A 23,438-nucleotide genomic window follows, 5' to 3' on the forward strand; every position below is an offset into this window, starting at 1 on the left:
GAACTGTCGGCTCTAAAATTCAGTGTTTTCCATAGGAAAGGCCTACTCAGAAACAAAAAAAAGCTGATAAATAGGTACCTTTGTTTTATTCATCTCTTTTTAAGTCTCATTGAAATGAACAGCGCAAGGGTCTGCGGGGAGGAGAAAAATTCATCGTAAATACTTCCTCGACAAACAACAAAAATAGAAATATGCTCGTAGAAATGATACAGGAACACCTGGAAAAACCTCCCAGGGCTGAGACGTGAACCGACCTCGGCAGGGTGGGCAGCACCAGCCTGGGATTCTGGGGGCAAATCCCACCAGGAGCTGGATTTTTGTCTCCTTTTTTTTTTTTTCTTAATTCTTTTCAGTGTTCTGGAAGTTACAAGTGACAGAAATCCCCGTTTTTCAGGGAGGTGTTCGCCTCGGCTCTTAAAAAAAAAATAAAAATAAGGAAAAATAAGACAATTCCCGCTGCAAAGTTACAGCAGGAGGGATCTAACCTCCAGAGAGCCCTCCCAAAATTCAGTGTACTAAGGCTGCTGTCACAGGGGACAGGACCTGGCCCCGGAGCAGAGGGAAAACTGGAGGCCTTATGGAAAAAAACCCAACATTGGATTAACTGAGCACAATCAGTGTCACATCCCAGGCCCCCACCGCTGGGATAAACCCCTCCAGGTGCCTCTGCATCAAAATATTCCCCTTTTAATTTGGTGTGTTTTTTTTTTTTTTCCTTTTTCTTTTTTTTGTTTCTTAAGGAAATTGGGAAAATAAACAAAAGAAATAATTGCTTTGGGAAGCAGCCTCCCCCCAGCCCTCCCTGACCACTGGGAAACAGCTTTTTTCCTTTTTTTTTTTTTTTTAAGCTTCTTCCTCTCCTTCCAATTTTTCCCTCGATCCCCCCCTCTCCCCTGGCTCAGTTTGGGACTGTCTTTTTTATCACTAACCCAGCACGGGAGGGTCTGGCCCCGGCGGGATCTGCGGCACATCCCGAGAGGGAGGGCGGGAGGGGAGGGATGCACAGGGGAGCTCTGCAGCAGCTGAAATGTGGACGAGACCTTGCTCTGGCCAAAAAAAAAAAACAACCCCAAAAAAACCCCCCAAAACCCCAAAGGAAACCGAGTCCTGTGGCTGAAGGAGGAGAGGCGAGGGGGGGAGCCCGGGAATGGTCAGTAGGGAACCCCCCGGCCGCGGCCCCCCCTCGGAGGCACTCTGCCAGGCCCTCGGAACGCCTTCCCGTAGGACGGCGGTGCCTGGCTTGGGGCTCCCCAGCTCCCTGCCCCGCTGGAAGCGGCCGTTCCCGGCCCCAACTCGCCGTAACTCTGGCTTTTGGCCTCGGTGTGTCCCAGCGCGGCGTTGTTGCTGCTGCTGCTGCTGCTCCCCTCGGATTTGCCGAAGGATTGCCCGAGCGAGTGGAGGCCGACGGGGACTCTGGCGAAACGCAGGTCCTGGTCCCCTGGGAACTGCACCGAGCCCGTGCCCTGGTAGTTGCTGCTCTCCCCGAGGTGGCTCACGGAGCCCAAGAAGGTCCTGCTTTTCCCCAGGGGCTGGGCAGAAGGTTCTAGAAGCGTCTGGCCCGAGTTCAGCTCCTCGGCACCGAATCCCCCCTCGGAGCCGGAGCCGTCGGCGCTGTAAGTCCTGGAGGGCTGGGGGCGGCCGTAGTCCCTCGGGGCTGGGGGCTCCTGCGTGGCGTGGCCGGGCAGCTCCGTGTCCTGCTGGGAAAGGAGCTGGAGCAGCGCAGCCGTCACGGCCGGATTCAACTCCTGGGCTGCTCCGGAGAGATCCCCTTCGGGCACAGGAGGAGGCGGCGGCGGTCCGGGGGGCTCGGGGGGTCTCTTCTCTGGAGGGACAATGCCGGGAGGACACGCTGTGGAAGGGGTGACTCCTTTTAAAACACCGTTTCAAACACACACACACAAAGACATTTCACAAGCAAACCAAACTGGGATGCGCCGGGAAGAGGCGGAGAGAGGGAGAGTTTTAGGGCTCCTCGCCGGGAGATCGGGGCGATGTGTTTCACTAACACCGTCACCCAAAAGGCCCCACACGGCAACAGCTGTCCTATAACACACCTTGGGCACCGGGGAGGGAATTCCTGCTCCCAGATAAAAAGGCAGGTGTGGAGCCACACGGGCCAGCCCCACGTGGAGCCGCCCGGCTCCGGCTCCGGAGCGTGGCCAGGAGGTGTCGGATCAGCCAGACACCAAGCCAGGCCCAACCACACCGAGCCCTGCTCCTCACTGCTCCCACAGCATCCCACGGGGAGCAGGACACCCGTTCCTGCCCCCTCCCACCAGCCCCGGCCCTGCTTCCCGAGCTTTCCAACACAGAGTCCAAAACAACCTCACCCCCCAAATACTCGCACGGACCGGTCTCAGTGTGAGAAAAGCCTTTTGATTCCTCCCCCCCTGCCCCTTTCTCCCCTATTTCCCCCCCCAAAAAATCAGGATTTGCTTCCAATCAGGATTTGTTTCGAGTCCCTCCTGGCAAGAACAAAGCCCCCCCAGCTCTCACTGCTCTGTGAGGCAGAGGGAGCACCAACGGGCCTGGTTGGGAGGTGGGAGAGGGGAGCAGAGCCCTGGCCCTCCCCTGAGGCAGTGCCACACCTGGGAGTGACACCACAGGTGACACCACGGAGGGGAGGACGCGGCTCCCCGAGGGACACGACCTGCTCCGCTCCCAAAAGCAGCCCTGACTCCTCTCTGGAGCAACACACCTGAGCTGCCTCCTGCCCCTCACCCACAGGGGAGGGAATTACAGAGGCCACGGACACCTCATCGGAATCACATCCTCAAATCACTGGCAAAACTGGTTATTAAAAAGGTCAAACTTTATTTTGTGAAAACCAGTAGTCTTCCAGGACCACCCCTCCACCCGTATCCATCAGTCCACTTTGAAAACTAGATTGTATTGAAATCCAGGAGAAAAAAAAAAATTAAAAAAAAAAAAAAAAAAAAAAAAAAAAAAAAAAAAAAAAAAAAAAAAAAAAAAAAAAAAAAAAAAAAAAAAAAAAAAAAATTTAAAAAAAAAAAAAAACCAAACCCAAAAACAATCTTCAGGTAAATTTGTAAAGCCAAGCTGATTTGGGGACAGCAATTCATTCCGAAAAGAGTTATCAACAGAGAACAACAGCATGGAATTCCATCTGCTCTACAGTAACCTAGTTATCTTCCAGGACTAGGGCAACAACAACAGAAAAAAAAAAAAAATTAAAAAAAAAAAAAAATAAAAAGCACGATCACAACTGGCTCGTGGTGGGCGGGTGTTGAAGGCACGAGAACACAGCACGTTCAGCTACATTGCAGGAGGTGGGATCGGGCCAAAACAGGCTCCCCGGAGAGTCTGAGACAAACCCAGGAGGCGCTTCTACAACTGGGTGAGGTCGTCACAGGCTGTGGCTAATAAATTCAGAAAAATCAACAGAAACAAGAGACATGGAGACAATTTTACACTCACCTTCGGGCAAGGAAATCCGAGACTTCACCGACACAAGCACTGCTCTGAAACTCTGGCTACGAGGAGCAGCTCGGCCTCAGGAGCTGCTGGATTTCACAGGGTTTCCAAACTGAACTCCAGGAAAAACCTGGTTTTATCTCACAACTGCCACTGTCCCTCCCTTCAGCACTCACCAGCGTTTCAGTTCCTTTAAAAATCATCTGTGTTTATTTTTTTTTTTTTTTTTTTTTTAATTCTCGAGAGGGCAGTAAGGGCATGGTGAAAAATACTCGCGGTAATAAAGAGGGGAAAATTCACAGAGGTTCCTGTGCTAAAAAAAAACCCTCCCTGGATGTGCCAGCTGCTCGCTGGGGGGTGTTGAGAAGAACCGACCCTCCAGACTTCCATTTCATTTACGGGCAAACCCTCAAACCCTTTTAATTAACCTTCACTGACCCATTCACAGCAGAGCACTAAAGGATTTTAGAGTGAATATTTGCACGTTTTTGCCTGTTTGGAGTTCAGACCCCCCTGGGCAGCCCAGCACTTACCGCAGGGAGGGGGACACTTCGAAACCTGAGGCCTGAGCACATCCTATCATCTTCCCTCCTCCCAAGCTCTCATTCCTCCTGGGAAAACGAGACCTCTCCCACTCCCACTCCCCCCTGGGACGCTTCAACTCCTCAGACAACTGCGTGGCACCGGGAGCCACCACGTGAGAGGCCCATCCATTTACCTGAGCTCTCCTCCGGGTGCCTGGGTGGGGTTTTCCGGGGCGCCCGCTGCTCGCTGCTCTTCTCCCCGTTGCTCTCCTCCAGGGATGGGATCCCGGGCTCCTGGCTCTTCATGAGCTGACTCAGCAGAACCGCCAGCACGTTCTGCATGTCTCCCTGAGCGCTGGCTGCGTCCGGAGTCTGCTGCTCCTCCGGCGCCTCCGGAGGGGGCTCCTCTATGGCTTCCTCTGGCGGCGCCGCCGGGGGCTCGTGGTGCTGCGCCGTGGCCTCGGTCAGCGCCGTGATGGACTGGTTGAGGGCCTCCAGCTGCTGCTGCATCTCGGGGTTCGAGTGCACGTTCAGGAGCTGGGCCATCTGCGGCACGCTCAGGTCGGTCTGGCTCTGCAGCAGGTTCAGGAGCACGGCCAGCTCGCTCTGGTTCAGCTGCTGGGTGATGTCCCCGAGGCCTGCGGGACACGCCGGGAGGGGAGGAGAGGGGAGTGTCACTGCTGGGGGGGGGGGCGGGTTTGGGGTCCTGGTGCTGCACAGGGAAATGGGACACCCCTTCCCCACGACCCACAGCAATGAACAGCCCATTCCCATGACCCACAGTACTGAGCAGCCCTTCCCCACATCAAGGAATCCTCCTTCCCCACATCCCACAGCCATAATCCACATCCCCCACAGCAAGGAATTCCCCTTCCCCACATCCCTGAACATCCCCCTTTTCCCCGTGCCCAGGCTGGGGGAAGGCAGGGAGGCTCCAGGCTATCCTGCTGGCACTGCCATGGCACGGCAGCAGCACCCCGTGGTGCAGGGCACACACTGCACTCCCCGGAGCTGCTGCTGCCTCCCTGCCCCTCTGACCTCCCAGCCACCACTGCTGCCAAAACCTCAGCTCAGCTGAGTCAAACCTCCCAGCTCCTGGGTCTGGGAAGCCAGGGCATCCCAAGGATACCGCGCTGTGGCAGTGGGTGATGATGATGGAAGGCCCAAAGCCACATCAGAGCAATCACAGCAGCTCAGCCCCTCCCCAGGTCCCCACGGATCAGTCACCCCCAGGATGGAGCAGAGCTGCTGTAGTTTGGGATGCAGGAAGGGCGTGTTCAGTGACACAGCAGAAGGAATTAGGTCAAGCAGAAGGTAGTTCCTGGCCTGGGATCACAGGGCTCTGTCCTGACTCGCAAGGATCCAGGTTATCCTAAAATACATCCCTGGAGTGGCACCACCTCCCTCTGCAGCCCACTGGAGTGACAAGTGACAAGGGTGCCCCTTCACGCTGACACTGGAACTTTTTGGGAATAAGGGTGCCATGGTTTGGTTTTTTAGAAGCTTAAACTGGAGCTCCTCTCGCTGGTGGGGAATGAGGAACGTGACGCTCTTTTCCCAGCTGTTTGTTAATCCAAGCACCACCTTTTGTCCATCTGCCATGTTTCACTGAACACATGGATTGTGCATTCCCTGGAGCAAGAACTGTCTTCCTCATTACTTGTCAGCACAGCATTGGACACAAAGGAAGCTTTAGCCCCCCTATCTGGGTTTTTATAAGGCTTCTACAGAACAATCAGGGCAGCTTTGTGTAACTCCACATTCCCAGGAATCAAAATACCTCCCCTCCAACTATTTTCTAGGCACAGGGAGGTTGGTCACGGGTTGGAACAGTGCACAAGTTCTGGTCCTGCAAGTCTTGATGACCTTTTCTGCGATAAAGTGCAATAATGTACATTTCTGCATATACCCCACACCTAATCTTCATATAATTTGATCAGCAAGATCAAACTTCAGCTCCTTTGCACACCCTGGATGTGGCTGCACCTTCCAGCCTGTGATCTGTTCCTTCCCTGGCTTAAGTGACTCAGTGACTCCTTTCATCATTCAGCCCCTTTCTGAACTAATAACACAGCGCAGAACAAATTCACACTCAGCTCATCAGTGACTTCTGAAGACCAGACAGAACCCTCTGCGCCTCCACGGCAGAGAGGGGATGAAAAAAAAACAAAAAAACAAACAAAAAAGAAGGGAAGAAACGAGGACAGGAAGAGTCTGGAACGCCCTTTCTGCAGAAATAGAGGTGAAAGAACCAGCCTGGCTCAAAAACCAGACACAAACCTCCCACACCCAGGGAGGGGACACACCGGGAGCCTTCTCCAGAGCAAAAGTGGGCACTGACCTACTGCATCTGCAGCCCCAGGCTCTGCTTTGAGCTGGGCAGGCTGGGGGGGCACAGGACTGCTGTTGTTTTTCACAGTGTCTGTGCTTGTAACAGAGGTAGTTTCTTTCCGAGAAACTTTTGACACCGGAGGCTCCTCCACGGCCATCCCGCTCTGCCGCTGCCGCCGCCGCTTCTTGCTCCACAGCTCGTGGCAATCCTGCCAGTGGGGGAGGCTGGAAGGGAACACTGGCCAGTGAGAAACACGGCTGGGAAACCAGGGGGGTTCCCAGAACACACAGGGAAATTGTTAGAGCCTTAGGAGAAGCACAGGTGAGGTCCAGAGAAACCGCGGCTGCCCCGGCCCTGGGAGCGTCCAAGGGCGGGTTGGACCTGGCCTGGACACCTCAACTCCTGTCCTGGGAAGGGCTCAAGGTCAGGGTGGACAGGGTTGGACCTGGGCTAGTGGGAGGTGGCCCTGCCCAAGGCAGGGGAGTTGGAACTGCATGGACTTTAAGCTCCCCTCCCACTCCAAACCATTCCATGACTCTGCGTTTCCCTGACTGCGGCCAAACCCAGACAGGGCAAGTCCTAGAAACAGGAAAGGCAGCCTAATTACAGGGAATTAATTTAATTTGCACTGGGATCTCATCCCTGAGCGGCCTGGGATCTCACAAAAACCCCACTGAGGGCAAGTGCACCAAGCTCTGAGGGTCTGGGGGCTTTAAGAAAGGGAAACAGGAATTCTGTGGCTGGACTTGCACACAAACCAGCCAGAGTTTTATCATCTGCTTGGCTGGAGTGGGAGGAAATTGCTGCAGTGTGACACTGCTCAACTCTTCCACTCAATTAACACACAGCCTTAACGAGGCCTGACCGGTTCTCCACGGCACAGAGACAGGGATGTGCTATATCCCGCTCTTGCACAACTTGCAGAGTTTCAGAGCATCTTACAAGCATTAAAGTGGGCTTTGTAAAACCAGGCTGTTATCAGGCAGAAATCTAACAGCACGGGAAGAGCGATTTGCTCAACCACAAAACAAAATTCTGGGGCAGAGTAGAGAAAAGAGCCCAGAAATCATAATTTTGACTGAAAAAAACCCCTTGTCTCCTTCCCCCCCCAGCAGAGAGCCCCGGTTGTGGCGGCTGGGACTTACTCAGGAGGTGCCATCTTGCTGAGGTCAACATCCTTCAGGAAGTCACTGTGCAGGGCCTGCTCTGCTGTGCAGCGTTTGCCAGGGTCCAGAGTCAGCATGTGGTCCAGCAGGTCCAGGGCAGACGAGGGAATGCTGGGGAGAGAGCGGGAAACATGCAGGAGTCAAGGGGGAACACGTGGAGAGGCCCCTTCCAGAGAGACCCCTCAGGCCTGAGAGGAATCCACACAGCCAAGGTTTTATCACTCGTGATGCAGCAGCTGGAGCTGTGCCAGGGCGGGTATCAGGGAAAGGTTCTTCCCCCAGAGGGTGGTTGGCACTGAACAGGCTCCCCAGGGCAATGGGAACAGCCCCAAGGCTGCCAGAGCTGCAGGAGGGTTTGGACAACGCTCTGAGGGACAGGGGGGGATTGTTGGGGTGTCCTGGGCATGATCCTTGGGAGTCCCTCCCCACCCAGGAGATTCCACAGTATTTTCACTTTAATTTTTGCCATTTATGAAGAACAACTGTGCTACCAATCCCACAGGGCTACCCCACAGTCAGACTCTCCCCCAGAGAACATCTCCCCGAGGTCAGACCGTGAGGGTGCCGCACTGCCCCACTCCCACAGGGAACCCCTCCAAAGGCACCTGAGCCACATCAGGTGCTGAGGGAGGGGACAGTGACCCCATCCCAGCCTTCCCAGGGGGAAAGAAGCTCCACAAACCACATCCAGAGGAGAAGAGGGGAGTCACAGAGTCCATGCCGCCCCCCCCAGCCCACTCACAAGGAGAACTCCTCGCGCAGGCGCCGCCGGTATTGCTTCTTGGGCTTCATAGTGTTGAAGTAGGGCAGCTTGATCACATCTGGCCACACAGCTGGGCAGGGGCTCCCACAGAGCCGGCTGGCAAGCAGGACAGCAGGGTCAGCCAGGTGGGAATACAAGGGAGGAGACCCCAACCCCTTCCTAAGCAACAATAAGCTCCTTCCTGCAGCAACAACTACGGGCTGGGCACAGCTCGGTGAGGTGTTAGGAAAAGGAGGTATCAGGAAGAGGGAAATGCTGAGCTTGAGATTACAAACCACCCAACACAGTGAATTTTTCTTTTTTTCTTACTCTAAGTTTTAACATTTTAAAATTTCTTACTTTAAATTTTAAGAGTTTACTAACTTTTATTGTCTTTACTATAAGGGTGGGCAGGCACTGGCACAGGATGGCCAGAGAAGCTGTGGCTGCCCCAACCCTGGAAGTGTCCAAGGCCAGGCTGGACAGGGTTTGGAGCAACCTGGACTAGTGGAAGGTGCCCCTGCCCACAGCAGGGAGTGGGACTGGATGAGATTTAAGGCCTCTCCCAGCACGAACCAGTCTGTGATTCTAATTCATGATTTTTGTACTCAGCTCACAGTGAGGTTCACTGAGGGCACACAAATGAAAAGCCACACACCTGACGGGGCTGTGGACACCTGACTACTCCCACTTGGCAGTTCCAGCCACTTCTGGCCCTGTTTTGCAGGCAGGGGGAGAGGAGAAGGGCTCCTCTAACACACAGCCTGCGTGCACGATCTGCTCCTGCAGCGCCTCCTCTCATAGGCATGCATGTGCAACGCTTTACCTGATTAATTCAAGCTGAGCCAGTTCCAGATTGGCTTGAAAAATAGGCTTCTTTGTAAACAGTTCCCCGAGGATACAGCTGGGAAGAGGAAAAGCAAGAGGTCACGACAGCAAACCCTTGGGAGGAGCGTTTGAACAGCGCAGGGTTTCTGCTTTGCCCGAGGAGGGTGATTTGCATCAGGGCTTGTAGTTGAGCACTGACAGACTGACCTGTGTGTACAGAACCCCCCTGTCCTGGGCTCCTGGGGAATCACCTCCCCTGCAAGTGGCTGCTTAATGCAAGAAGCCCTTGGTGTGTTAACTCTTTGCAGGGAGAGGGGGATGTGTTTGTGTGACAAGGGAAAGAGGCAGGGGAGGGACCTCCTTTCCTCCAAATTCAGCTTCCAAACCTCACTGTGCTGCCCCAAACCATCCTCAGCTGCCCCAGCCTGTGTGCCCTTGGATGTGGATTTGTGTGGACACACAGCACTGGCACAGTTGGGAAAGAGGAGGAGGGAGGGCACAGCTCTGCCTCCTTCAGGCCCCAACATCCCTCAAGCCACCAGGAATCAGTGCCAAAAACAGCTGAGGGGGACACAGGGCTCTGCCTGCTGGAACAGGGACAACCCCTCTAGTGGCCCAGGACACTGAGCAGCAAGTGGACCTCACAGCCAGAATTCCCAGCAGGAATCAGGATTAATTGCTGGCTTTCACATCCCTCTGTTTGCGTTCTAAGCTCTGTTCAAATTCAGCTGAAGCGTTCACATTTTGGGCAGTCCAGCCTCACTCGTATATAATATATGATTTAAATATAATATTTGAAATATAAGCATATACTAACTATTAATATTAGTCTGCAGTATAATTGCTTATATTAATAAGTAAATTGAAATCTAGTTGAAGTATTTTATATACGATCATAAAATTATTTAGGCTTAAAAAAAAACATTTTTTAAAAATTTTTTTTTTAAAATCAGCACCCTGTGCACGGCTGGGACAGATCCAGCTGCAGGAATGAGCCCAGATTCCCTGGGAAATGCTCCTGGAGCTGCTGCCCAGAGGCAGGAGATGACTCACCCACAGCTCCACACGTCGATGGCAGGGGTGTAACGCTCCTCCCCCAGCAGCAGCTCCGGGGGTCGGTACCACAAGGTAATCACTTTGTTGGTGTAGGGCCGGCTGGAAGGCAAAACACAAGCAGAGAACTGATGGCAGGAGCCACAAAACCCTTCCAAACTGTTTTGCTTTCACTGCCCAGCTGCAGAGTTCCAACGTGTACCAGCAGCAGGGGCATTTCAGGTGTTCCCACTTCCAGAACACCGGCCTGAGTTAAGGAAAAAGGAGGTACCACGAGTTTTAAAGGTCTCAGGGCTTGAGTTTTTAGGTACCCAATTTTCTGCCCCTCAGGAGGCTGAATGTGCTGCCATCACTGAATAGTGACTGATCTGGGAGCCAAACAATCTCCAAGGCAAACAGAAAAGCTGTTCTGGCTCCTCAGCATCTGGGTTTATAAGGAAGAGTTACCAGTGCCAGCCAGGAGTGTGTTTGTCCAACAGCTGGAGCTGGATCATACACTGGAAATCATCTCTGGGGACTTCCAAGCATAGGGATTCCATGGATGTCCAGAAGGAAGGAGCCCACCCCCGCCTGTGTAAGCCCTGTCCCCTCCTCACCTCTCCTCTGAGCTGTAGAGTCGGGCGAGTCCAAAGTCTGCAAGTTTGATTTGCCCACTGGAAGAGAAAAAAAAACCCAGAAGCCCTGCTTTGAATCCCAGCTGGACTCGAGCAGTTAAACCACAGAACCCCTGAGCTGGAAGGGACCCATCAGGATCAGAGCCCTACTCCTGTCCAAGGGGAAGGAAACCACCCCCACCATGGTTTTCCAGATTGGATTTAATGCTTTGAAGAAGTTAAAAATGAAAAAAAAAAAAAAAAAAAAACAACAACAAAACAACCCAGCAATAATTCAGCATCATCTGCACCACAAACCCTTCCCACCAGACCAATATCCCAGAGGAATTCTGCAGGTGGATTATTCCCACCCCTCCTGCCCCCGAGCACAGCCAAGGTGAGGATGAAGTGTCCTCTTTAGGGAAGGGCTTGGAGAGAGGTGGATCCACTCCCAGGTTACCTGTTGTTCAACAGGATGTTGGAGCACTTAATGTCTCGATGAAGGAAGTTCTTTTTGTGACAATAGTCCAGACCCTCCATTAACTGTTTCATGAAAGACTTGATATGGTCCTCTGAGAAATGTACCAAGCCAGATTCTAGCAGCCCCATTAGGTCATGGTCCATGTACTCAAACACAAGGTAAAAGGCACCTGGGAAAAGAAACACAGAAATGACTGAACAGCAGAGACACAAAAAAGGAGGAATAGAAGTGGATTCAGACGCTGAAAGTCTTTTCTGTGCACTGCTCTCTTTCTTTAACAGTCTTGGGTATTTAGGGCTTGAAGGTCCTACATGATTTTTTTTCCCCTCCTTGAGGTGCTAAAAAACAACACCTAAACAACTAAGCAGCCCCTCCAAGCTGACATCTAAAATTAAATATTCCCTTCAAATAAATTCCTCTGAGATCCTGGCCACGTTTACTCACCTGCTTTGGTTGTTTCCCCTCAAGAGAGTTTGTCCAGGAGATCACTGCTATGCATGGTTTGAACTCATGTTTGTGTTGCTCCCTTCTCTCCCATGGAAGAGAATGTTCCAAACAAGAGCCAGTGGGATTCCAAAACACTCTCCTTCCACAGTGAGGGAGGACACAAGACTTTCCACACTTGTGAGTAAGTTTTTTGCCTCTAATCAGTGTTAGAAGTGACCCTGTAAAGGCCTTTTTTTTTGTTAAAGCCTGTTCATCTGTGACTCTGCATCCTTCCAGTGCAACAACTCCCTTCAACTGGGATCTACCCCTTGAGGAAAGGCCCAGCCCAGCTGCCAAACTCCCTGGAACTGCTTACAGAGGAGGAACACAAAACAAGCCAAGCCACCCAAAGAGCTCAGATTTTGAGCTGTGCACTGAACCAACAGGCTGCACCACACACACGTGGAGAAACCACCCCTGGAGCAAAGCAGTACCTTTGTCCTTCTTGAAATCCAGTGCATCTTGTTTGTCCGTGACGATCTCCTTCATGTTGACGACGCTGCGGTGGATGAGCTGCCGCAGGATTTTGATCTCCCGGATGGCCGTGATGGGAAATCCCTCCTTCTCGTTGTCCAGGCGCACCTTCTTCAGGGCCACCAGCTCACCTGGCCACAGCACACACGCCTGAGTCACGCCCTGCCCTCCTCCCCAGCCCTCCCTGGGGCTCCACGAGCACCAACACCCACCAAGAGCAGCAGAGGCAACTTTAGTTACCCCCCTCAATTCAGTTAACTCCTGACAGAGCAGTTTATCACGCTTGGACTGATGACACCTGTGCTCCTCCTAAGCTGCTCCAGCAGGAAGTCACACAGGGGAACACAAATTTACCCTGGAATTTCCCAGTATTTTCTGCTACGCTCAAGTCTGACACAGTCCCACCTAAAAAGCAGGGGTTCAACCGGCACCTGTGGCTGCCACAGCCACCTGACCAGGGGTCAAACTGCACACCCAGAGCACGGGATCTCACAGGCAGCTTGGCATTAACTTGGGATTGCAGAGCTCCTGGAAGTGCCCTCTGGAAGTGCCTATTCCAGGAGCCATTTCTAGTTCTACAGGTGTTTATCCCCAACCAGCCACCCCAGGAGGGGTGCTGAGCACACCCACAGCAACACGGCACTTCCCCGGGTGGAATTCACCTGGAGCCCCCTTACCTGTGTCCACCCTCACCTGTGTCCTTGTCCTTGGCTTTGTAGACCTGCCCGTAGGTGCCCTCTCCGATAATCCCGATGATGTCAAACTTGTCCACACAGCGCTTGCCCCAGTCGCTTTCCGTCTGCCTCCTCTCCCCGTACCGAGGACAACAGATTCTGGGAGAGGGAACAGGCCTGTGAGACACCACCCCAGTGTCACCCCAGTGTCACCTGCTGGACTGCCAAACCCACCCCTAAGCCCCAAAGGCAGAGCTCAGCAACGATGGCTCCCCGCTCCCAAAAATTTTGGTGTTTTTGGGGCAGTTCAGTGAATTCTGCTGTATAATCCCAAACTATTCCAGGTACAGGCACTGCTGGGCAGGAATACTGTCCTGGAGAGCATTACTGTGCTATAGCAGGACAGAAAGCAATGTTTGGGCTATTTCACAAGATGCTGGACATTTGATTCTTATTTGTACACTAGGAGAGTTTGCTGCCTCAACAACTGCTGGAATTCTGTTATTGGGAAGTTCTCTATGCCTGGAACATGGAATCACGGAATTGTGGAATGGTTTGGGTTGGAAAGGACTTTAAAAAGCCCATCCAGTGCCACCCCCTGCCACGGGCAGGGACACCTTCCACCAGCCCAGGTTGCTCCAAGCCCCGTCCAACCTGGCCTTGGACATTCCAGGGCTGGGGAATCCCACGGCTGCTCTGGGCAACCTGTGCCAGGGCAGTTCCATCACCAACACTTCCATGATGAAACGCAGCAAGAAAACATGGACATAACATGGAAAACATGGAATAACCAACTTCTAAAGCACCACGAGCTTTAGACAGGAGCGCTCACGAGGAGGTTCCCTGGGGCTGAATCAAAGGTGAAAGAGCTTTTGGGGTAGATGTGGCTGGAGACTGAACACTCCAGCAACTTCTGCCGTTAATTCTCAAATAAATGAGGGTCCAAATGCGACACAACCCACAGGAAACGGTGTTTATATGAGAAAACACAGAAATAGGAACCTGTCACCTCCCCATTTCACTTCCCTCAGCAAAGAGCTCTCACACCAGTAAAAAAAAAAGAAAACGACCAACAACAAAGGCAGGCTTACTTTGGTCTCTTTTTGAAGGGTTGCTGAGGTGGTGTGGCTGCCTTTGGTTCCGGGGAGTCGGGAGGAGAGGGGTCCCCCCCGGGGAGCTCCGGGGGGAGCGGGAGGTCCGTGAGGAGGTGGCGTGGTCTCTGCTCTCTGTCCTTCTTCACAGGTTTCGGAGGGAGGATCTCCTTTGGACTAAACTCCGGAAAGTTAAATCAACACACAAGTCAGACTCAACAGCCGGGGAAAAAGCTGCTGCAGGACGACAGCTCTGCTTGACGACCGCCCAGTGTCAGAATCAGCAGAGCCAAAATAAAACAGCCTTAAAATTTACAGTGCCCATTACAAGAGGATTGAACACAGTGTGAGAGCTGAACGCACAGGTCTGCACTGGGACTCGCTCCACCTGCACAAATCAGTAGTCATTTGGAGCTTCCTGTGAGGCAGCTCAGAGCATCAGTCAGAACCCACTTTCGGACCTTCACTTCCCCCCGTTTTACTTCACTTGTCATCGCCACATTAAATGCATGACTCGGTAAGGACTAAACAGAAATGCAGACCCAGAGCTAAACCTCTCTTCATAAGTAACTTTTAACTTCACAGCAAGGACTGAAACGTGGCTTTAACTCCTGAACGCTGCTAAGAAACCAAAAGCTGATTTTTTTCTAAAAATCCAGTTCCCAGTGGCATCAGAAGGTTTGGTTTAGACTGGCAAGAGTCTCGTGAGCAGAAAGAACCCACTTTGTCCCTCGTGTCCCCAGCAAGGAGCATTCCTGGGTTTGACCAGCCAGGAATTCTCCATGCAAACCTCTGCTTCACCACAAAAAGATGAGGAGATCCAAACAACCAGCTGTGTTTTTAGGGCAGGAGCAGGTTTGGTGTTTGTCAGCACCATCAGCTCTGACACTTCAGCACAGATGAACTGATGGAAGTAGGTCATTTTCCCAATTATTTTATTAGACTCTGCCTAATCTGCATGACAAGCTCTTGTGAAACTGAGTTCGGGGAGGAGGAAGACAAGAAAACACCTGAAGTGGGAGAGCTGGACAGGCTGAAACTCTCCCCCCATTGACTGCAAATTCCTGAGGAGCACAGAAACAGCATTTAAATACCTGCTGTATGGAAAACCATGGGATTGTTTAACTGGAAAAGCCCTCCAAGATCGAGTCCAAGCATTAACACTGTCACATTCACCACCAAACCACATCTCAAAGGCTCAGCCTTTTTCCAGACACCCCTCAACAGCCACTTCTTTGCAAGACCTTGGATGGTGGAAGTGTGTCTGTAGGGTCTGTCTGGCCTTTCAGGAGGCCCCTTCTCCCAAAAAATCCCCATTTTCTTGCCATTATCTGTGCTCAGCTCTCTAATTGTACCTCCGGAGCAGGACACCAAACCCACACGGAGTTTGCACCACTTCCTCCTCGACAGCTTTTCCTGCTCTCCTGGTGAATCACCTGGACTGCTGAGAGCTCTAAAAGCACTGCAGGAGGTGCTAAGTCTGCAGAGTCTCTAATTGAACGAGGCGTGTTTTCTCCTTGGACACTTCCAAGCCCTTTCCCAACCCTGTGCTCGGGGCTGGAACGTTCCCCACGCTCAGCAAGGACAACAAAAGTCCAGCTCAGGAAGTTTTGCCCAGAAATACAAAGGCAGTTGGTCAAGGGGGGAGATTCTGCACAGTCAGGGACGTATGGAACTGCCACCAGACTAAGCAAAACGGGATTTCCCACCCTTTTATTGGGAAAAAGCCACATAAAGCCACTCCCTGAGCTTTGCTTCATCCCCCTCATCACCCCCAGCCCTGGGGTCAGGGATAAAACAAAACTCAGCCACACCTGGGGGGTAAAAAAAGAGCTGAACAACAGCTCAGGGAGGGCAACAAACCACACTTTTAGGTCAGGGAACGTTTCCCTGATTGGCATCAATACCAGGACAACCCATGAAAATCAATTCCACACTCAGAAAATGTAACACGAGGAGTTCACTTCACCACAGGGTGATTGTATCGAGTCAGGAGCTGACTGCCCAAAACCCAGCACACCTTCAGTGGTTGGGGAGACACAGCAGCTTTCAGGGAACTAGAGGCTAAGCAAGCCCAGTAGGAAAAGAAAATAAATATGTATCATTTGAGTTAACAGCACTCCAGCACACCGACAGCTAGAAGGGAGAGAAAAAAATATAAATATCTGGGTTTCTTCTTTTCCATCTTCATTTTGGTTATTCTCTTCTTTTCCCTTCTTCCCCCCACCAAAAAAAAAAAAAAAAGAAAAAGCCCCATAATGAGCTTTTTCAGACGAGTCCATCACAGAAGCCACAGCTACCCCCAGCCCAACCAGAGCTCCAGTTACAGGACAGAGCCAAGCCTGCATGTTTTGATCAGGAATCACAGGAAATCAAGTTGGAGTAGGTGTAGTTTCACTCATTTTTAAACAACACCTACTTCTCAAGCAATAAAGGATTGTAATTGATGACTCAATAGTTAGGACAATACTTCAGTTCAACCAGTGCTGGTTTTACCCCTGGGCAGGGCCTGCAGGGTTGGTGAACTGGGAACAGAAAAAGCTCTGGATTGGAAGTGTTAAGCTCTTCCCTGCTCCTGAAGTACAAGTTTTGGAGGAACTAAACAAAAAAACCCAGCAATTTTAAGAAGTAAAGTCTGTGCATACAGCTGCAACATCCCAGATCCGTGTTCCATTCCTGCAATAAATACAAACCAAGAGGGAAACCTTGACAAAGCAGCAGCCAAACTCCTGTTTTCCCCACAGGGAGGAAGAGGTAACTACCTGCACGGGATCATCAAACTCTCCACACAAACCTGCTGGAGCGGCCTTGGGATAACACACTTACACCAGCGACAGCTGCACCCCTGCAAGGTGAGCTCCCAGCTGTCCAGCTCCCCCAAAAACCCCCTCGTTATTTCAAGGCAAAGGGGACGCTGTGGCGTGACCTTACCTATCCAAGTCATCTTCCCCAACTAAAATAGGGGGCAGCGGAAGCGGAGGCAAGGTGGAAGTTTTCAGGTGTGGGATAGCAGCCGTCACAGACACTTGGGTTTTTGTAGCCACCTGCACAGAGGACTGGGAGTTCACCTGAGAGGATAAAGTAGACGTCCTTGGGTGGGAGGAGGATGGCAAAGACGTTGGGGCTGGAGGAGGGGCCTGCACAGGAGTCACTTGGGCTGGAGGCAAAGGCGGGACGGCGGGAGACGGAGGCAAAGGCGGCAGCGGCGGAGTGGGAGGCGGAGGGGTGGTGGTGGGCAGGGGCGGAGGGGGGGACTTGATCGAGGGCAGGGGGGGTGGTGGGATCTCCTTCTCCGCTGTGTCTGTCTCCTTTGGAGATACCAGGTCCTCCAGCGCCGCTCCGGCCTTGGAGTCCTTTGTTCCCGAGGGTTTGGAGTCCCGAGCCGGGAGGGGATGTTTGCGCTCCGCGTTCTCCTCGGGCCGGGCCCTGGCGGGCTCGGCGGGGCCCTTGGGCTCGGCGTTGCTGTGCAGTAAATTCACCGACTCGGCCTCTGGAGGAGCTTTCTCCAGCTTAGCAGTTTTGGTGGCCTTTTTAGACTCCGATCCAGCCTCCTTCAGCTCGGCCAGGCTGTTCTCCTTCCTGGCCAGGAACACCGGCGAGCCCTTCGCCTCCTTGCCGTCCACCTTGGCCGCAGCCGCCGCCGCGGCCGCTCGCTCCTTCTTCTTCCTGCTGAGCTCTGCTCCCAGGCTGGAGTTCAGCGGGAGCCTGGTGGGGGAGATGCTGGAATGGCGGCTGCGGGACCCAGACCTCTGCTTTTTGCTGTGAGATGAGTGCCTCGAGTAGCCAGGGCTGCGGCTCCGGGACTTCACGGATTTCCTGGGGGGGGAGAGAGAGAGACACGAAACGAAGCTTCTGTCAAACTCTGAGCTACTCACCGACCGCTGAACCCAGGGTTGGGCAGGTCAGAGGGTCCTCAAAGCCCGTCAGGAGAGGCTAAAGCTGCTGCAAGGGGTTTATTGAGGTGATCAGGAGCAGTTTCCCATCCTTCCTGGGCCAGGACCGCCCTCACCATCACAACAGTAACACAGAAACGAAGGACCAAGGCTGGACAAGCCCCAAGGAAAAAGGAGATCACAGAGACCTCAGTCCAGAGGATGAGCTGGCAGTTCAGGAATCTTTCCCAGGGATTAGGTACAACTTTAAAGGAAATAACGGATAAAATAAGACCAAATCTGCCTCAGGAAATCACACACTGATGAGCCAGAAGCGCTTCCTCCGCTCCAGCAGGACCCAGGATTGGACAGCTGAGACAGCGGGTTTGATGAGACAGGAAAACCAAACACTGTGAGAGCAGACCCTCCAAACCCTGCAGCAGACACAACACTCCGGGATTACTCAGGGCATGTTTGGAAAACACAGAATTCTCCCGGAACACAGTCCCCCAGCAGCTACAAAACACACACCTCGTCCCAAACAGGTCCAAACCCAGGCGGCCCTGGGGGGCTGCACCACTAACAACGAGATCTGAACTCTCTGTGGGGCCACAAAGACTAACACAGAGCTCCTGGTTCATCACCACCTGAGAGAGGCCCCACATCCTGAAGCATTCCTGCTTTCCCGGCTCCACCAACGCCCCCAGGAACACACCACTCCAACAAAACCTCATCTCCCATCACTGGACCATCAGCAGCCCCAAAAAGCACCAGTACCCAACACCCACAGCACCTGCTGAGGGGCCTTTCATCATGGGTGTCTCCAAACAGATCCAACGGGGGCACACAAGGTGCACAGGCAGGTTTTGCTTCTGGAAGAGAACCCTTTCCATCCTCTGGAATGGGGGGTTTTTTTGGTGGATTTTTGCCTGCAGCCACTTGTCAGCACTTTTAGCCCTTTCACCCTTTAATGTGTGTTAAGAGGACTCCACACCTTATTTGCTTTGCCAAAGATTATCCAGGATGGATAAGGGGCAATTCAGTGTCACATGCAGATCCTGGGGATAAAAATGCCCTGGGATTAAAAGCCACCTTGTTGTCCCCTCTGGAACTGGAAACTAGAAAGGGAAGATACCAACCACGAGGACTGTGAGCTAACACAGAGCTGGGGGTGGTGCCTCACCTAAAAAAAAAAAAAATCCAAACAAAAAGCATTATGAGGTTCATTTAGCTCGCACAAGCAGAAGATTGGAGTGGCCTTTGGAGGAGGGAATGCTGGAACCTTCCAGACTCCCCATGCTGAGCCTGGCCATGGTTAATGAGTGTTACAGGTGGCAAAGCCACTGTTTCTTATTTTTTGGATGCCCAAGGACCTTCCACCATGGTAAAGACCCACATGACACAGCTACTGCTCACTCACTGCTAGGCTGAGCAGGCGGCACATCCCACCTCCAGCAAGCTGCAGGACTCTGGAATTCCATCTCCCTGTTTTAGCTGCAGTGACAACAGTCTCTACCCAGAATGGCAAAAAGCACATCTGTAATTTTTCCCCTGCTGACCAAATCCTCCTTGTTTCCTGCTCGATGGGAAGAGAGCTGTTTTCCCCTCTGGATTTTCTCCAATCAGCACATGGATTCAGTTCCCTAACGCCGTGTTTTGGACACGGAGATGAAAGGAAATGCAGAATGCACTAAAAAACCCCCCCTGATATTGTCAGTCAGTGGAAATAACTGAGTGTCCCAGAAAAGCCACAGTCAGGTGTTCAGGGCCCCAGTGTGCCACTTAAAGAGGTTTTTCTCTCCCAAAAATATTCCTGCCCCTCCACAGGAACCAAGAGGAGGCACTGCCCCAAGTCAGCTGCCTCAGCACAAGGTGAGGGTGAACACTGAGTAACCTCTGCAACCTTGTTTTGGTTTGGGGTCTAACGTTGAGTCAAAAGATGTCCTTAAAAAAGGGGGTCTGGCAGTTCAGGGAAGCAGCACAAAGTTGCTCCCTTTAAATCAGGAAAATGTAACTGGATTTCAAACCTCAGAAGCAACCAACCATTTACACAGAGTGAGCTCCAGGTTCTCCTGGGAAGTGGAGAAGGGCCTGGGGGGGGGAAAACACAGCTCTTGGGATCCCACTGCAGTTCCCAAGGGTTTCCCCCTGCTTAGGGCTGAACTGACATTTCTCAAGTGCCACAACACACAATTACATCAATTTGCAGACAAATCCTCCCACTGTATCCTTCCTCTTCCCAAATATTAGTGAATAAGGCGTAAGAACAGCCAAAAGGATGGAGGGGAAGAAGGGGAAAACCCTCCAGGCCTATCCCTGAGGGCCTCCCAGGTGCACACGTGGAAAACAGGGCAGAGGAGCAGCAGCCTGGAATAAAGAGGTTTTACATAAGAGCTTTCCAGGGGGGCAAAACCACCCCAGGCCTCCCAGCAAGGACAAAAGGCAAGTGCACCACGGAAGGCAAGCGCTCCTGAAGGGAAGTTTTAGCGACAGAGACCGAATTCCAAGAGCTCTTGGGGAAGTGCTGATCTGGAGGACTCGGCAGGGCCGAGCATTCCTAAGGCCACCGCATTCCAGGTCACATCTGAATTGCCATGGAGCTCCAGGCAAAGCTCCACAGCATCCATGGTGACAACTGGAAGCTCACTGAACACGGGCCAAAGCTAGGGGGGAAGAAAAAAAAAAAAGAAAAAAGAAAAAAAAAAAGGATCAATGTTGGCCATGTAACAGGACGATTAACGAGCATCTGAAATAAATCACAAGGAACTACCTTGAAGGGATCGTTTCCTTCTGGAGCAAAGTTGTGGAGTAAAGGAAAGAGGAGAGAAAATGATGAGTTAAACCAAAATCCAGCTGGTTGCTCCTCGCCCTTCCAGAATGCCCAGATTCCAGAAGGGAAGGAAGAAACTGGGAAAGTTTAGGCTGAGAGATGGAGTTTGCACTCTCTGATCCAAGGGGAAGGACAAGACAAGTCAGTGCAGAAAGAGTGAAATCCACCCGAAATGAGCCCTCCTGAGAAGTGGGATCAGTTCCCACATGGAATAAGCAGGTAAAGGCTTCCAGAAAGAGGTGAAACGGCTCCCCACAGGCTGAGCTTCCCACCAGGTAAAGCGCCTTAGATCCCGTTTGGGAGCCCGGGGGCCACTCCAGAGGTGGGTGTAACTTAATCCCAGAGCTCATCCAGCCTCTCCCTGCCCGGAGCCAACATGGATGCTGCCTCCTGCCACGCTCCCAGGGAATTGGAACACACCATTCCAAGGGAACTGCCACCACCCCAACCAGAGCAGCTCCACACACACCACTCCATGGCCAAACTCAGCACCAGTGGGGAGGAAGAGGGTGCATGGAATCATGGAATGGTTTGGGTTGGAGGGGATCTTGGAAACCATCCACTCCCTGCCATGGGCAGGGACACCTTCCACTGTCCAAGGTTGCTCCAACCTGGCCTTGGACTCTTCCAGGGATCCAGGGGCAGCCACATCTTCTCTACCCAACCTGTGCCAGGGCCTCCCTGCCCTCCCAGGGAGGAATTCCTTCCCTATATCCAACCTAAACCTCCTCTCTTTCAATGGGAATCCACTCCCCCTTGCTCTGCCACTCCACGCTCTTGGGAATAATCTTTCCCTACCTTTCCTGGAAGTTCTCCTCACTGAACTTCTTAAGAGTCAAAACCTGAGCTTTCCAACCGCTGGGATTCAGAATTTTTCCCTAACATCCCACCTAACCCCCCCCCTCTTCCCATACAAACCCATTTCCCGCCATTCCCTCCACAGGCATCCCCATCCCAACCCTCTCCCACCCTCCCTTCCCAGGGTGGGAGAATCCCACGCACCTGGCGATGGGGCTCCTGCTGACGGAGCGCTTGGAGGCGAAGGGGCTGCTGGAGCGGCGGCGCCCGTAGGGGCTGGGGGACCTCCCGCCGTACGAGCCGCTGCCCCTCTCGTAGCTGGACGAGCGGCGGCGGCCGTAGGGGCTGAGGGAGCGCTGCCGCCGGCTGTAGGGGCTGGGCGAGCGGGCGTTGCACTGGTAGCCCACGGGCTCCTTGTAGGGCGGGCTGAGCGACTGGCGGCGAGAGGAACCGCCGGGGCTCTTCCTGTAGGGCTCGTAGGTGCTGGACGTGTGCGAGCGCGGCGGGCTCAGCTCGTACTCCTGCACGTAGGAGGCTCCCGAGGGGCTGTCGTCCAGCTTGGGGCTGTCCGACCACTTCCTGTGGGGGCTCCGCGACTTGCGCTTGGGGCTCTCGAGGGTTTTGTAGCTCTTGGGGGCGTCCCTTTTGCGGTGGCTCTTGCCGCGCTCCTTGTGGCTGGACTTGAGCTCCCGCTCCTTCCTGGACTTCTCCTTGTGCGCCTTGGCCGAGCGCGATTCCTTGTTGCTGCCCTTGGAGGAGGGAGCCTTGGGGTGCTCGTCGCTCTCCGGGAGCCTCTTGGAGGATCCCGAGACCCTCTCCTTGGCGGACCTACCGGAGGCCTCCAGGCCCTTCTCCAGCTTCCTGTCCTTCTCCGCCTGCTTGCTGCTCTTCATCAGCTCCCGCAGCCGCTTGTGCTGGTGGTGCCGGTGCTTCTGCGCCCTCTCGCCGCGCTCCCTCCTGTCCTCGCTGTCCCTCCTGTCCGGCCGCAGGGCCACATCGTCCGAGAAGGTGTCCGAGTCGGAGCTGATGTCGTCGTACTCCACCAGCGGCTTGATCACGGCTCCCAGGGGCGCCGCCGCCTCCTGGGCCGCCAGCGGGGACTCCTTGGAGTGCCGGGATTTGTGCCTCTTGTGCCGGGAGCCCGCGCGGTGCCTGTCCCTGCTGTTGGAGCCGCCCGCCTGCGAGGCCCCGCCGCCGCCGTCCTTCTTGCCCCCATGTCTCTCCGGGTTGGGCATTCCTTCCTTGCCCCGCCGCGCTCGGGAACGGCCGAGAGGGGGGGAACTCCTGGGAACCCCCCCCGGGGCTTCAAACTCCCTCGAACTCCCTCCGCGCCCGCCCCGGGGCCTCGGCCCTCCCTCCTACATGGGGAGCGGGCCGCGAGGCCCCGGCGGAGGCGGGAGGGAGGGGGAGACCCGGGAGGGGAAGGGAGGCCCCGGGAAGGGGCGGGGGAAGGGCCGCGGCCTCACCGCCTCATCCGCGGGGGGCCCAGGCCCGGCGCGCGGGGAGGCGGTGCCGGGGGGGGTCCCCGGAGCGCTGCCCTCCCCCCCCCGCGCTGTGGGGCGGCGCTGTGGGCTCCCCGCGCGAGGGTCCCCGGGCGAAGGGCGGGTCCCGGCGCTGCCGCCCCCGGCCCGGCCCGGCCCGGCCCGGCCCCCGCGCGCTGCCCGACCCGCAGCGGCGCCGACCGGGGGGCACCGCGGCTCTCGCGAGAGCCCGCCCAACTCTCGCGAGAGCCCAACTCTCCCTCTCCCTCGTCCTCCCTCCCTCCCTCTCCCCGCGGCCCCTCCTCCTCCTCCTCCTGCCGCCACCCGCGCGCGAGCGCGCCCGTCCTCTCGCGAGATCCGCCGGGATGACGCTGCTCCCGCCCTCAGCGAACTTTTATTGGGGCGCGGGGCGGCGGGGGTGGCGGCGCCCCCTGGCGGCCGGCCCGCCGCCGAGCGCCATGGCGCCCGCGCTCCCGCTTCTCCCGCCGCTTCTCCTCCCGCCGCCGCGCCCTCCGAGGCTGCCGGCGCCCCGCCGCACCACACCGGCCGCTAACGGGCGGTTAACGCCCCGTTAAAAA

The 23,438-nt window shown here is 54.3% G+C and overlaps 1 protein-coding gene across 2 annotated transcripts; it reads right to left on the minus strand.

The window, feature by feature from the left end:
• Positions 1–880: 880 nt before the first annotated feature.
• Positions 881–22,985, minus strand: CDK12 (cyclin dependent kinase 12). Of its 2 annotated transcripts, XM_027909087.1 has the most exons (15): positions 21,584–22,985; positions 16,811–17,695; positions 13,880–14,056; positions 12,808–12,947; positions 12,075–12,245; positions 11,134–11,323; positions 10,677–10,733; positions 10,081–10,182; positions 9,026–9,103; positions 8,200–8,316; positions 7,437–7,568; positions 6,301–6,515; positions 4,154–4,597; positions 1,091–1,849; positions 881–1,058 (listed from the first exon to the last, which is right to left on the minus strand). In XM_027909087.1, exons 1-14 carry the CDS (start codon positions 22,612–22,614, stop codon positions 1,152–1,154), a joined length of 4,437 nt encoding a protein of 1,478 aa, XP_027764888.1. In that variant the 5' UTR covers positions 22,615–22,985; the 3' UTR covers positions 881–1,058; positions 1,091–1,151. The 2 variants fall into 2 exon arrangements, with proteins under 2 accessions (XP_027764888.1, XP_027764889.1); XM_027909088.1 differs by lacking the exons at positions 881–1,058; positions 1,091–1,849 and adding an exon at positions 3,136–3,380 and having other exon boundaries at positions 21,584–22,980.
• Positions 22,986–23,438: the final 453 nt, after the last annotated feature.

Source organism: Empidonax traillii, unplaced genomic scaffold, assembly GCF_003031625.1.
Source record: "Empidonax traillii isolate 1590-97213 ecotype Southwest subspecies unplaced genomic scaffold, ASM303162v1 scaffold1944:size102787, whole genome shotgun sequence".
Taxonomy (NCBI): Eukaryota; Metazoa; Chordata; class Aves; order Passeriformes; family Tyrannidae; genus Empidonax; species Empidonax traillii.

Excerpts from the sequence above, each read along its gene's own strand:
- CDK12 (XM_027909087.1), bottom strand. The coding sequence starts at position 22,614 with ATGCCCAACCCGGAGAGACATGGGGGCAAGAAGGACGGCGGCGGCGGG. Across the intron at positions 17,696-21,583 it reads AGCAGGAGCCCCATCGCCAG|GAAATCCGTGAAGTCCCGGA; the intron begins GTGCGTGGGATT and ends CTCCCCCCCCAG. Across the intron at positions 9,104-10,080 it reads ATCGACGTGTGGAGCTGTGG|CTGTATCCTCGGGGAACTGT; the intron begins GTGAGTCATCTC and ends TCCTCTTCCCAG.